This window comes from Vidua chalybeata, chromosome Z (genome assembly GCF_026979565.1).
Source record: "Vidua chalybeata isolate OUT-0048 chromosome Z, bVidCha1 merged haplotype, whole genome shotgun sequence".
Taxonomy (NCBI): domain Eukaryota; kingdom Metazoa; phylum Chordata; class Aves; order Passeriformes; family Viduidae; genus Vidua; species Vidua chalybeata.
Window position 1 is genome coordinate 17210633 of NC_071570.1, and position 13931 is coordinate 17224563.

Sequence of the window (13931 nt, forward strand, 5' to 3'; positions counted from 1 at the left end):
TCAGGTTTGTCTCTTTATTCAGTGTTGTTGCTGCTTTTCATTCACTGCTGCCTTTCTCCACAGGGAATGATAATTGTTTCTATCCTGTATTGTTACACAAAAATCTTAAGTAGTTGTGACTTTGTATAGTGGGTCCTTCAATGAGTAGATAGCAATCATTACCTAATGTGTGCCAGCTGCATTGCTGACCTTCCTTTGACCAACTCAGATCTTAATATGAAGATATATATCAAATCTTAATATGAAGATTCTTCCTTTACACTACATTAATCTAAAGTGGACAAGCAATGACTCAGTAGATAAAGCTATATATGTCATCACTTTTTTTTTTTTGGCAATCCAACAATCAGAACATGCTTTACTTTTGAAGTACAGCCATAACAGGAAGTTTTAAACTTACTAACCCGTGAATCAGGTATAAAGAACATGACAGAAACTGTTCAACAATGAAAATCAAATTAAAATCGTTTATGTGTCTTTAGAAGCATAAATACCTACTGAAAAGTAAGAAAGAGATATTGGGTGCCTCTGTCACACTGGTCTCTCTGTCCATATCCAATTCCATGAGGGCTTTGTCACCCCTGCTAATGCATGTCAGGAATTTCCCTTTGTTTTTTAGTGAACAGGCCCCATCACCATGATGGTGCCATCTGACACCCAGATATTATTGTTTGCCTACTCCCCCATCAATCTGCCTTCCCCCCCACACCCCCACCCCCCCCACCCCACTCCCCGGCCTTTTTTTTATTTTTATGCCTAGCACCAGGTTTGTTTATGACAGTATGTTAAAAGCTGGACATGGTGTTAACATACAAAAGTATTTTTTGAAAGTTAGAAATCTTTTAAGAAACCCTCCGCTACTCATAAACTTAATCTCATTATACATAGAAAATCCCATACTTTTTAAATCATGACTGTTATTCTTTCTGACTCTGGCTGTCACACTGTGCTGGTGTAATGAATTCTAGAGGAAGAGGTCAGACAGAAAGATATGGTGGCTCCTTCCTCAGATAATATTTCTAATGCCTAGTGAATGGTCACTTCAGGGATGGACAGCAACAGGAGAACACCTCAACAGCAAGGCCTTCTCACCTTAAACATTTGTCCTGACAAAGATTACAATACTTTGTTACCAACATGGAATATTTCATAGTAGTTCTGTCAGCAATTAATTTTTAATTGATCCCATTTAGGGGTGCAGTAGGTCAGACAACCGAAACATAACTATTCCCTCTAGACTTGAAGTGGCTGAATTGGTTGTGATTAATTCTTTAAGCAGCGGAACCAATAAAGAAATATTTAACACATATTTACATTTGAAGGTTGAGTGCTCAAGTGGATTCTTTGCTATCTTTTAAGGACTGAACTCCTTTAAAAACCTTTCTTTCAACTGGGGAATTCCACTCAGTCATTTATTTCAGTGACACGTGTGGAAAACACTTCCACTGAATTTCCTGAAGTTTGACATAGGAGTAAAATTCTCTGTGATAATTTTATACCTCTGTCAGAATCAGTTAGTAGTAATAAATTCAGACAGTATGGAGAGGAGAGGAAGGCAACTGACAGATAGACATATACAGACAAAATTCAACTGTAAGACTTGCTTGCATTAGAAATTCCTGAAGATATAAATAATGGAAGGCATTATACACAGATGGAATAAAATTGTGGCATCTAGTGCTCTAGCAGCACATATCAGAGAATGATCACAAATTACAGGTGGAAGGATAGTATGGAGAAATATTGTAGATTTATAAATCATAGTGTGCAATTTCATAACAAAAATGATATTAAATAGAAAGTTACAAAAATCAGAAGACAGCAATACAGAGATTCACAAATGTGAGAACTCAATTCATAGAAGAAATATGCTGAAAATTGTTGGAATTTAGCTTTTAAACTTCTAATCAAATATAAACTTTGAGAAAGACTATAGAATTGTTTATAGCTGAGGTATGTTTTTTTGCCCAAAGAAGGATGAGGGAGAAAGGGTTACAGTGGTCAGGGAAGAGTGGTCTACTGGCTAGAAAGAATGGCCCTGCCTGTAGAGGAGAATGGGGGAAGTCAGGGACTTGGTGGCATAAGAAAGCTTGGCAAGAGCCTCAGATGAAGTGGGGGAAAACAATGAATCCTTGCTGATGTCTGCCCAAGTGGAGTAATGAAATTGGTAATTACTGCACCAACACAGAGTAAATAGTAAAGTCATATAAGTATAGCTTGTCTGAAGAAACTTGCATTGCTACAAATTAAAGTAAACACAGTTACGAACAAAATGCTGCCTCTTCAGTACCCGGCTTAACATGCCACTGAAGGCCTTCTGTTATTCCTCCTGCCTCACAGCTACTCACATTTGGTTAGTCCACAGTCAGCAAAATAGCTGAACACATCACACACAGTCTTACACCAGCTACTGCTTGATCCAACATTAAAAAGCTCTTAACTGTTACAAGCCTCAAATTACCACGTATCCACACTCCAGGATGATAGTTCATCAGCCAAAATATGTGGGCGGTAGTCTGACATCTGCAAGGGTAGTGGGCCATGGAGTATTACACTGAGTCTCTGCCCAGCTGCAGAAGCACTGGCCAAAGGTGCATTATCAGGGAATACACCTCACTCTTGGTGTGTTTGATATCCCTACACAGCTGAATTAAATGATGCTATAAAGCTGGCCCCAAAGATGATTGTTCCTTGTATTTTGGTGAGTTCTAAATGTTTTGTCTCCCTTTTTATAGTGTTACACATAGTTTTTCAATCTAATATTCAGGACCTAAAATGAGTAACTGTTTAAAGTCAGATGTCAGTAAAAACCAATATTAATAATGAGGCACCAAAACCACTTTTAGGTGGAAGTTCACTGCTCAAGATTCCTGAAAGAGATTAGATACTCTGGAACAATATGGATAGTTATTCCTGCAAAAAATTTCTAAGTTTTTATTTGGTTTTCCTGTCTCATGTCTTACCACTAAAAACCATTCTGAACTAAACTCAAGGCATCTCTGAGCTTTAGGAAAGTTTATGTGAAAACCCTGACTTCATGCCCTTTATTCTTCCTGTTAGTCAACAGGTATAAAAATCGGTACTTGATTTACAGTACTTGATCTGTACTATTAGAAATACTCCTAGAGGTCTGCCTTGCACAGAGAAAACAAGTGTAGGAAATGTCACCCCATGGCAGACTGAATCTAGTCTGGACTGTCGCCCACTGTCCAGAATGGGAATAACAGTATCTCACTGGCACCACTGGAGCCTTGCAGTAGATACAGCAGTCTTTGCAGAAAATGGCCTTCAGTCAGCAGAGCAGTGACATAAAGTATGGAGGCGTCATAACTGCACTTGAAAGTTCTTAAATCCCTTTCCCTTTAGATCTCTCAAGGACTGTTTTAGTATCACAAGTAATATACCTGGAAGGTTTTCTGCATTATTTTATTAAAATATGCATCATGACAAATAACAGATTATGCCTATTGTCTACAAATCCCTTCTTGTTAATACTTAAAGCTACATATATCCATATGTGTATACATACACACACACACACACACACACAGAGAGACATATATATATCTATACCTATACTCCTTTTGTACAGTACAATCAACCTTGTTCACAAAACTGATCAAAAATTTCTTAGTGTAACAAATTATTCCAAATATGACCACATAATAGCATAACAGTATTGTTCCTATTTTATGTATGCTCCCAAGGTTTATTTATAGGCTGATAAATGCACATTTAGCTAAGTAATTTAGTCTAGTCATGAGAAAAATCACAAGAAAATGCACTTTACAAATGAAAAATTAGTATATCCATAAATATCAAATTTTCTAGGCTTTCACTCTGAATTAGTCAATATATAAAGTCTATGAAACTCTGGAAGCAGTTAAAGATCTCATGATACTATATGTGGTAGCTGCTACAAATATATATAAGCACATATTAATGTACATTTGTTTGTGTATATGTGTGTATAAAAGCTTCTATATACATATATACATATATTTGTCTATATGTATGTATATATACATATGGCAGCTAGATATTTTTTTCTTATTTTGGAGGACTTATTACATATGTCTCCAGCTCTCTGGTAATGCTCCAGTTTCTAATTACTTCAATTCAGATTAATCATGCCAAAACTGCAATTATATTGCATAAAAATGTTTTTAATCTAAAACATAGTTGCAGTTGTAATAAAAAATGCCATGTGCTCAGACACAAGGAACTGTATACTGATGGACGCTGTGCACAGAAGTTGCAATTATAGCATGGATTTATCACAGTTTCAGACAAAACCATCTAAAACATAATAAGCACTTATAACAAAACATAAGAATACTTATAGTTTCTCAGTCTCATTGTTCTAGGCTTATGTGGTATGCATCACAGGATTCTAGTTTATTTTCTGGTAAAATTTATACTTTTTTTTGCTGTTACTATGCTTTTCTTTGGGGAAAAAGGCAAGAGAGAATCATCATTGGCTGCTTTATTTTGCTTCTTGCTTCACAGGGGTATTGATAAAATAAATAAAGCTGCCAAGCTGTGAAGATATAGTGGTAATAGAGAACATATAAATACATAGGTGGATGCACTTTTATTATAATACTCTTGTAATGATCTTATATAAAATGTGTATATTTGCTTAAATTAAATCTGCATTTACCCTCTTGAAATCTGTCTCTTTGCACCTGGGTATGATACAGCCTTAAGACCATGGATTTCCATGGGGTTGGGTTCATCCTTTGCACTCTAGCAGAAGCCAAATACATTCAAGAGATTGTGCTAGTTCTGCGCAAGTCCCAGGTTCTCATATGGAAACACGGAATCACAGAGGGCTTTGGATCGGAAAGGACCTTAGAGATCCTCTAGTTCCCACTCCTTGTGCTTTGGGCAGGGACAACTTCCACCTAGACCACATTGCTTAGAGCCCCATCCAACCTGGCCTTGAGCACCTCCAGGGAGGGAGCAACCACAGCTTCTCAGGATCACATAACAAGAACCTGTTGTAAGCAAATTTTTGAGACTTACGAGGGTTCTTCAGATATGGCTGTTCCTTCCTCCAGCTCTTGAGCCTGCTTATACCATGGCAACTTTGCTTCCACAGGAAGTTTCTCTATGGAGCAAACACAAACATGTGAAAATAGGAAGCATGCGGTAACACTGCTTTGTGTGCCACCCTCCCTGTGCTCACCAAGAATGCATGTGATGTATGGGCGCCTTCACACACATGGGGGCCAAGCAGAAAGACGAGAAAGAGGACAAAGAGAAATGAGAACACAGGGGAGAGAAACAAACTCTTTCATCACCTGGACTATATCGTTTACAAGGTTATATGGCCAGATATTTCACTGTTGCAGGTAGAAGTGCTATAGTGCCCTAAAGCCAGCCAGGCAAATTAGAATTGTCACGTTTCAGACTATACAATGGGACTGTAAAAGTAGGCACTTTGGAAAGTATTTTTTTGGAGGGAAACTTGGAAGTGTAACAGGCCTCCATTACACAAGGCAAAATGTGTAAACTGCCTGTATCTACTTTAAAATTTCAGAATTTCAGAAGACATGCTGAGTTTGGTTTTGGAAGATTATAAAAATAAAGAAAATCCTGCTTTGATGACTGATACAACAGGAAAACTATAATTAAATGGCTGAGCTATGCTTTTCAACTCTGTTTATCAGTTCATCAGCTATGTGAATTTAAAAAAATGAACTTGATACTTTTTCTGTCACTCCTGATGGAAAACAGTGGAGCTGCTTTTCTCACTCTCCAGGATGTGTGCACAGGGTAATGAACTGCTCTGCTCTGGGGAGTGCACGGCCATGCTGCTTTGCAAGCCAAACTCCACTTTAATGCAGTGTCAGAGCAGAGTAGCTGAGCTGAAGGCAGCAGAGCTGTTTTAGCTCTACAGGGATATAAAGCAAGAGCAAATTTGGCACTAAAAGTTGAGAAGGAGCTTTGCACGTCAGCAGAACATTCTGGGCTAGGTCAGGGGAAAACAATACAAAGGGCAGTGAGACTCAGACTACTGAGGAGAACCAAAGCCAAACATATTTGCCACTCACAAATCACCTAAGCCTTTTGGGTTTGTTTAAGGATGTGTTGCATCCTGGGGTTCAGGTTTAGATTAGGGGTTTTTAATTTATGTTAGATAGCCAAGTTCTGTAATCCCGCGCACCCCCCGTGTTTTTCCCTCCCTGAGGTGGTTTGCTCCTTGCTGCGTGCTATTGGAGCTTACCCCAATCACTCCTGCAGACACTCCCCATCCTGGCCAGAGAGTTCCCCTCCAGTCACCCTGATCCTGCAACCCCATTAGCCCAGGGACCCAGGAACCGCCCCAGCCCCGTCTCGGTTGGTCGCTGTGGTCGACGTCACCACCACGGCAGCTGCCTTTATTGCACGGGAGGCTGTGGGTCCTCTTGTCCCACCCCCCATAAAATCCTACACCACTGGAACACTGCCACCATTTTCTCCCATGCAAGTGCCAGGAGCGGTTGCGTCTTTCCATTGAACCGCGCCACGTGACCAATAAACCATTCCTGCCAAGCACGGAGTAAATGGACAAATTCCTTACTTCTTTACCGGATCCCTAAGTGCACGGTAACAGAGGCTGGCCAGCCCACGCGCCCGAGACACGGAGCTGTGTCCGGGAACCCGCGGCAGCAAACCCCGGCAGCACGTGGAAGCTACACCACAGCCGGGCTCCCAAGAGCTGCGTGCAGCCAGGGAGAACAAAGCAAACGTCGCAAGGATGGACTTGTACTTGCCAACAGGAGCAGAGCAATGAACATTTTATATATGCACATGAAATTTTCCACCTCTCAGTTGTAACACAGAGGAAAAATTACCTACAGTTTGACTGCACAGCTATTGCAACCTTAGTCATGCAAATTTCCTTGGAGCAAATTATTAACTGAGGAAAAGAGGGACAATAATAGAATTACTATTCCTCTATCTTAAAAACAGCTTGCCAAGCTCTTCATCTAACATATTAGTGCCATTTAAGGATGAATGCCATCGCAGTTCTTGCTTTAATCTATATTTTACTAATCATCCAGAATATGTAGGAAATATTTCTATTTATATGTTTTAAAGTTTATTTTATGGGTTTTGGAAAGTCATATGTTACTTACGTGATTATTTTGCTAGTGCTTGTAAAAAGCAAAATTCTTGTCTAACACAGCTGTTTTGTGACTTTTTAAATAACCTTTTTTTTATAGGTGTAGTTAATTCACATCTACACTGTAAAATTTGTTAGAGGATTAGAAATGTTGATGTTGTACAGTATGCTTTACAGAAAAATGAACAAAAAGCACTTCTAACATAAGCTAAGGAGAAAATTTTACCTTTGGAGATTAAAGTAAAATATTTTCTTTTAAAACACTTCCAGTAAAAACACTTCTATTACACAGAAAGTTGTGTTAGATGAATATACATTCTCTATAAAACTGAAAATCATTACTTAATCTAGTGATATCCCATTTTTTCCCCATTATTGATGCAACATAAAGTACCTTAGGGCTTGAATAAACTAAAATGAAATAAATTACATGAAAAATTTTCCTTCTATTTCTTTTTTGCAGAGTGTGTTAAGAGAAGAGAGACTTCCACATTTTTTGCCTTGCTGTGTCTGTCAGCTAGGAGGACTGCTTTCTGCTTTAGAAAGCAGTAGAAAAAAAACAGTCTAGGACTAAAATATTCAATAGAAGAAAGGTTCATTACCCCTTCTGCCCTAAATTTCTAGCTCTAGCTGTGTGAAATAAAAAGGACAAATTTCTAGCCTAAAAAAAGAATTATTTGGTTTGGATGGCACCTCTGGATACCATCTAGTCCAACACTCTTCTGAAACCACCACACAACCTTCAGATATACAGATATTCAAACATTACACCTTGCATTATGAAGGGAAAACTGTGAGACTGTTGCAGAGCAAAGATGAGGAGGGAAACTAAACCAAATCATCCCAAGCTTTGCTCAGGATTTTTCATTCCATGTGAAAAAATGGAAGAAGGAAGTAACTCCCTACATTCAGAAATTAAACATGTATGTGCTTTACTTCTGCAAATTTCAGTGCTTAATTATGCAAAGGGCAGCACAAGATCTTATGCAGGGTAAATATGTCATGCTCTTGCAAGGGTGGGCTTCCAGAAAGGAGTAATTTACTTTGTTCCCTGACAAGTCCTGTTTGAGGACATTTCACGACAGATAGAGGTAAGCAAGGCTTTCCTAGCTGGCCTTGCACTTTTCTAAGCAGAAGTCAGTTTTGGATGGTTTGCAACACAAGATCTCTTTTGTGTCTTGCTGCATTTAGCTCGGACGTAAACAGTGAAAATACAGCCAAATTTATATTTCTATTGCTTAGCCTGCTGGACCACAAATTAACTATGAAAAGCCCAAGATGAAAGAGGTCAGCAATCACTCCAAGCTGCTGGCAGGCAGACAGGAACAGACAGGTGCAAAATCATAACTCAGGTGCAGGTGGAAACAGTGATACCAGCAGCAAAACAAAACAGCTGAACATGAAAGAGCTCTGAAAAATTTATGAGAAACATTCTGCCTCATTACCTTTAGGCTTGTAGCAAGGAGTGGGTACAACACATTCTTCTTTTATGTGCGGCTTTGTTTTAGTACTACAGCCTCCTGTATGCATCCCCCTGTGGTCAATGCAAAGGACCACACGGTATCTGAGTCCTTGTCCACAGGTCACAGTGCACTGGATTGAAAAAAAAAAAAAAAACCATGAAAACAGAAAATGAAAAGGAGAAAAAAAAGTCACTCATAACAATGATAAATATGACAGGAATATGCAACATAAGAGAGCCAAACATGATGCAGAAACACCCAAACTTGAAAATAAAATATTAATAATATTTGGTAATTATAGATATGGTATAAAATTGACAGAAACTTTTGTCTTTTTGCTCAGAACATTTACTTGATTTGGACATTTTACCATTGGACTTCTCTTGCTGTGTCACTTTCGCAGTGTTGCCTACTTGGCTTGTAGCCATCTGTCCCATGTTGGATAGGCTCAGTGACACCCTGTCAGTTTCATTTGGAGCCACTCTGCTTTGCTTGGACAAAGTACTGGGGCTTATGTGTCAACAGGGATTACATTCAGCTATTCTGGATAAAAGCATCAAACAGAATGGGAAACTATTGGGCTTTCTTCCCTCAGACACTTTCTTAAGGGTTTTATTTATTTTTTTTTTTTCAATTTATTTTTGCTCTGGTTCATCAGCTTTTACCCCCTGCACAGATTGTTTCAAAATTGGCTGCACAGGAGATGATCAAAACTACCAATCAGTTGGAAGCACTATGGATGTTATCAATGTTGCTTTGCTCTTGACAGCAGCTTTCATCTGGAAATCAGTGAACACTTTGCAATCAGTCAAGAATACCTCATCTGCAGGTAAGCTAGCCTAGCTTCTAAAGCACAATTTACTTGTTGGGAAACTGGGGTGATGAGAAATTATATTCAAGCCAAGTCTTTATGTATAAAGTTAAAATATTTCACTACTTTTGTGGAAGGACATTTCCAAGGCATTTTCTTCCATACAGAAGGAAAGGCAAGTCAGGAACAGAACACAGTCATATACAGATTTATGTGCTTTTTGAAATTTCTCAGCGATTTTGAGTTTCAATTTATGACTGAAATACTGTAATACAGAAATAACATTACATGCTTATCGGACACTTATATTCCTAGTCTATTATTAGTAGAAGGTCACAAATTAATATTACAGAGCTGATTTATTTTTCCATCATTCTCCTTGCTCATATGCATCTTATTAATATATTTTCCCAGAGTGGTTACTTTTCAGTTAGACAAATAGCATAATTTAAAATAGAGGTGTTGGTAATGAGAGAAAACAGTAAATGTTCCTACTTTGAAAAGCTCACTAAACTATAATTTAAGATACTTTCCCTAATGTGTTAAACACAAAACCAACAAAACAAAATTGATTACCGGAGACCATTCTTGAGCAAGCCACTTTGGACAGTCAAATATATTGCAAGGCTGGACAACAGGCATCTTTGGAGTATACATGCATTTCCATTCTTCCACAGGGCTGATGTGCCCCTGAATGTCTTCTTCCACACAGGAGATGCTGCGGCTTTGAATGCCCCCTCCACAGGATGAGGAACAGGCAGTCCAGGGTGTACTTTCCCATCTGGGAAAATGAGGAGGCATCAGGAAACATTACCCTTCTTGTTCCCACCCCCACATGTACCCCCAAAATGCATAAACTGCTATCTTCAAAGTTTGTTTGGGGTTTTTTGTTTGGTTATGGTTTGTTTTGTTTTGTTTTGTTTTGTTTTGCTTTGTTTTGTTTTTGTTTGGTTTGGTTTGGCTTGGCTTGGCTTGGTTTGGCTTGGCTTTTTACCTGGGTAACATCAGTAAAAATTAGTCATGTATCTATTTTCACAAGTGTCCACAGCAGTAAAGCATGCTCATGGCTGGTATCTTTTATGCTGCAGTTAATAATATGAAATATCCTCTCTCCCATTAATCCAATTACTACTGCCACTGAAAATCTAAATACTTTTAACTTAGTTGGTTTTTTTCCTTTTTTACTTGATGGGATTATCATATTTTCATAACTTCTCATATTCTGAGGAATCTTTTTCACAAATCACAGGAAACTCAGTGTGCTGTGAGGCTGATACCCCTTTTGTAGAACATAAAGGGAAAGAGCAATGTTTTTTCCAAGGAAGCAAATCAGTAGAGAAAAAAAGAAAGAAAGATGAGAGGAAATTGTGAAAATGTGACTATATTAGTAAGATACATGTCTTGTGATGGACAAATCAGGTGGACCTTGTTTCCTTACAGTAAGTAAGATAGTAAGAGGAGCTGAGAACCCATCTTTTCTCTTCAAGTGCCATTGAGAATGTAATGAAAAATCCCAAGAACAATATATGCATTAAAAAAAGCTATGTATACTTAAAAGTATGTATACTGAAAAGCTATGTATACTTATGAGAATAATCCTTTTTTAAGTGATGCATATGCTATAAGCTATGTATTACTTTATATAGATACATGTCTGTCCACACAAAATAGTCTGGTATTGCCTCTCTTATATTCAAGCCTTAGTCACAGATTGGATGTGGGACCATTCCCACAATCCAGTGTGGCTATTCCTGTATATTACTGTGCATGACTGAAGTGCAGAAGAATTTGTGTTCTGCCTACCTGGAAACATTTCATGAAATAATTTTTTACCCCACAAGGCAAATGTCTTTTTCATAATGACATAACAAATACTGTTTGAAACAACAATTTTGGTCAAAAGATTTCAGTTTTTGACCTCAAAAAATAGTTTTTGTGAAAAACACCCCACCTATTTCCTCCTTTAGACAAAAGTAAAAGAAGTAAAAGAAGTAAAAGACGTGAAAGGTGAGGACTTTTATTGTATCACTTAAAACAAAGGAAATATTTTTGTTAAGTAACAAATACAGGATCCCCAAGATTGTTGAGCAGTATGAAAAATGCTTATCTTTCTCTCTGATTTTCCGTCATATCAGCCCACAATCTATTCATCAGCTCCAGCATACCTAGCAATACTCTCACCTGGCTACCCTACCTGGTCCGGTAGCACCGTAAAACTCAATGTGAAATGGCTTAAATGAAAAGTTGTTTATGAGTAGTGAAGCCACTGATTAATTCTGTGACTTACCACTAGGAGTGTGGAACAATTTTTACACCATGCACAGCCATCACCATGTGCTGATCATAAGCCACATATTTTACAAAGATGTAATTTTAGGAAAACTTCTACCTAAATGTGTTTCCTGTGGCTCTGCTGAGCATACAGCTGAGGTTTCTTACTACCACAAACAAGAGGCCCCAAACTGAAATTCATGAACTGCAAAATTTGCTTGGCTCTAAATTTGATGGCTCAGCCCACCTAAGCCATTTTTTCCTAGCCTTAAGAAGTGATGGCACCAGGAAGTTTTCTGAAGTCTTTGGGACAAGTTTCCAGGTGTCTTAGGCAACCATAGAAATTTCAAGTAGCTTAAATATAGCAGATAGTTTCATTCTCAGTTGGAGGTTGGTCTGTGTTTTGGCTGGAGATTGTGGAGTGTGAAGACACTGCATTTGTACGCTGAAACCTCTGTGCATCAGGCCTCCATATAATTGGATGGAAGTTGATTCCTCATCTGGATGAGACTATCAAGTTGTCTACAGGGTTATTTCTGTGATTTCATAGTGCATGACACAGTAAATTAATGAAGAAGAAAACACAGCACAATACTTTTGCATGTCCAGACAGTATTTCAAAACCTACAGGTTATTATCCTTCAGCTATCAAAAATTTTTATCATCAACAGTCTTATTCACTGCTTTAAAAAGAATTACTCATCTGATTACTTCCATGAGAATCTTGAGTCTTACATTAAAGACATTTTAATTGTGAGATAATTAATGATAAAAATCAGGTCTTGATCCTATTCCTGCTCTGATCACCTAGGTTTGTAGGATCAGAAAACAACACTAATGTTGTCAAATCCCAAAATCCCAAATTGTAGGCATGCAAGAGACAGCAAAATGGGGGTGAGGGAGAGAAAATCTCCTTCTGTAACAAAGCCACAGATTATAGTTCTGCTCAGAGAGGAGTAAAGGCCAAGAATAGGAAAGTTGTGAGAGAAAAGGGAAAATCGGGTTGAGGAACAGGAGAAAGAAAGGGACTACACACATAACAAATCTACATTTCTCCTTCAGATAGGCTATAATTTCAGTTCTGCATTGACAGAATTTATTACATGTTAGCACTTGAACATCTCTACATTAATCTGTAGGAGTCCAGAGAAGCAGGATCTGTTAATTTAACCTGAGAGTAAAGCAGAAGTACAGAGAAGAAAAAAAGAAAAAGAAAATGGATTTGTTAAGCCTAGCATCTGGTTGACTGTTTTACATACCGAGGAAGGGGATGGTAGAGGTCATAGGGCATGATCTGCTTGTATCCATCACTGTTAGGAACAATAATGCCAACCCTCTGAGTAGAAGGTACACATAATAAAATAAACACTAGATGATTACATAATACATAATATTGCATTACATTACACAGCTTTTTGTATTACAGTATTATAAATCAACAAAACAAGATATTTTACCTAAGATATTATCCCATTAAAAAAAATACACTCCCATCCTATTTTTTCTGAGTAATTCAAAGAATAAATCACTGGTTACTACTTTTTTCTGATAAATATATTATTGTTTGACAAATAAGCAATCTATTGCTAAAAGTGACCCAAATATTATTTTAAGTTATATTTTTATTATCTAGCATCAAAAAGAATGTTTCTATACTTGATATATTCTTGGAGCTTGGATCCAAAGTCACTGAGGACAATAGGGGAACTTCTATCTGCTGCAGACCTCTAAATAAAATCCTTTTTATACCTATTATATGGTTGTTTCTGCCCATCAAATAAAGCCTCTGCTTTTACAGGGTACAAGATCAGAAATCTGGGTAATCACAGTGCAAGAATTTGTATCTGCAATTCTTGTCTCTTCACATTAAATGAGTCCAGACCTGCATCTCTTTTTTTTCTTTTTTTTTTTTTCTTTCTTTTTTTTTCTTTTCTTTTTTTTTTTCCCTGAAAGAAAGAAGCAGCCTGAGAAAAGATTAACATGTCAGGTTGAATTTTTTTGTTTGTCATAACTGGTTGGATTGCTTTGCTGCACTGCTATTGGTGTGATGTCACAATGTAACATCTAAAAGTTATAGAAGGCGATAGCATACATCAAAATTAGGAGTTATCTGAAATATTATCTTGCCAGTTATATGTGAGATGGATGTCACATTGACAACTACAAGGTCTCACTGAATTGCTGGTCTGAAATATTGTATTTTGTCTGCACCGTTATAATTTTGACTCAGATTAACTTTAATCATGTTGTCTCCTAGTTATCAGACAATCTA

At 37.7% G+C, this 13931-nt stretch overlaps 1 protein-coding gene across 1 annotated transcript in view; it reads right to left on the minus strand.

Moving 5' to 3' along the window:
- Window positions 1-13931, minus strand: part of ADAMTSL1 (ADAMTS like 1) — a 402694-nt gene that overhangs the window by 78190 nt on the left and 310573 nt on the right. The window contains exons 11-14 of the mRNA XM_053932922.1: window positions 12919-12969; window positions 9965-10169; window positions 8560-8707; window positions 5029-5113 (exon numbers count right to left, since the gene is read on the minus strand). Of these exons, the coding sequence (XP_053788897.1) occupies window positions 5029-5113; window positions 8560-8707; window positions 9965-10169; window positions 12919-12969 (489 nt within the window). The remainder of the gene's footprint in view (window positions 1-5028; window positions 5114-8559; window positions 8708-9964; window positions 10170-12918; window positions 12970-13931) is intronic.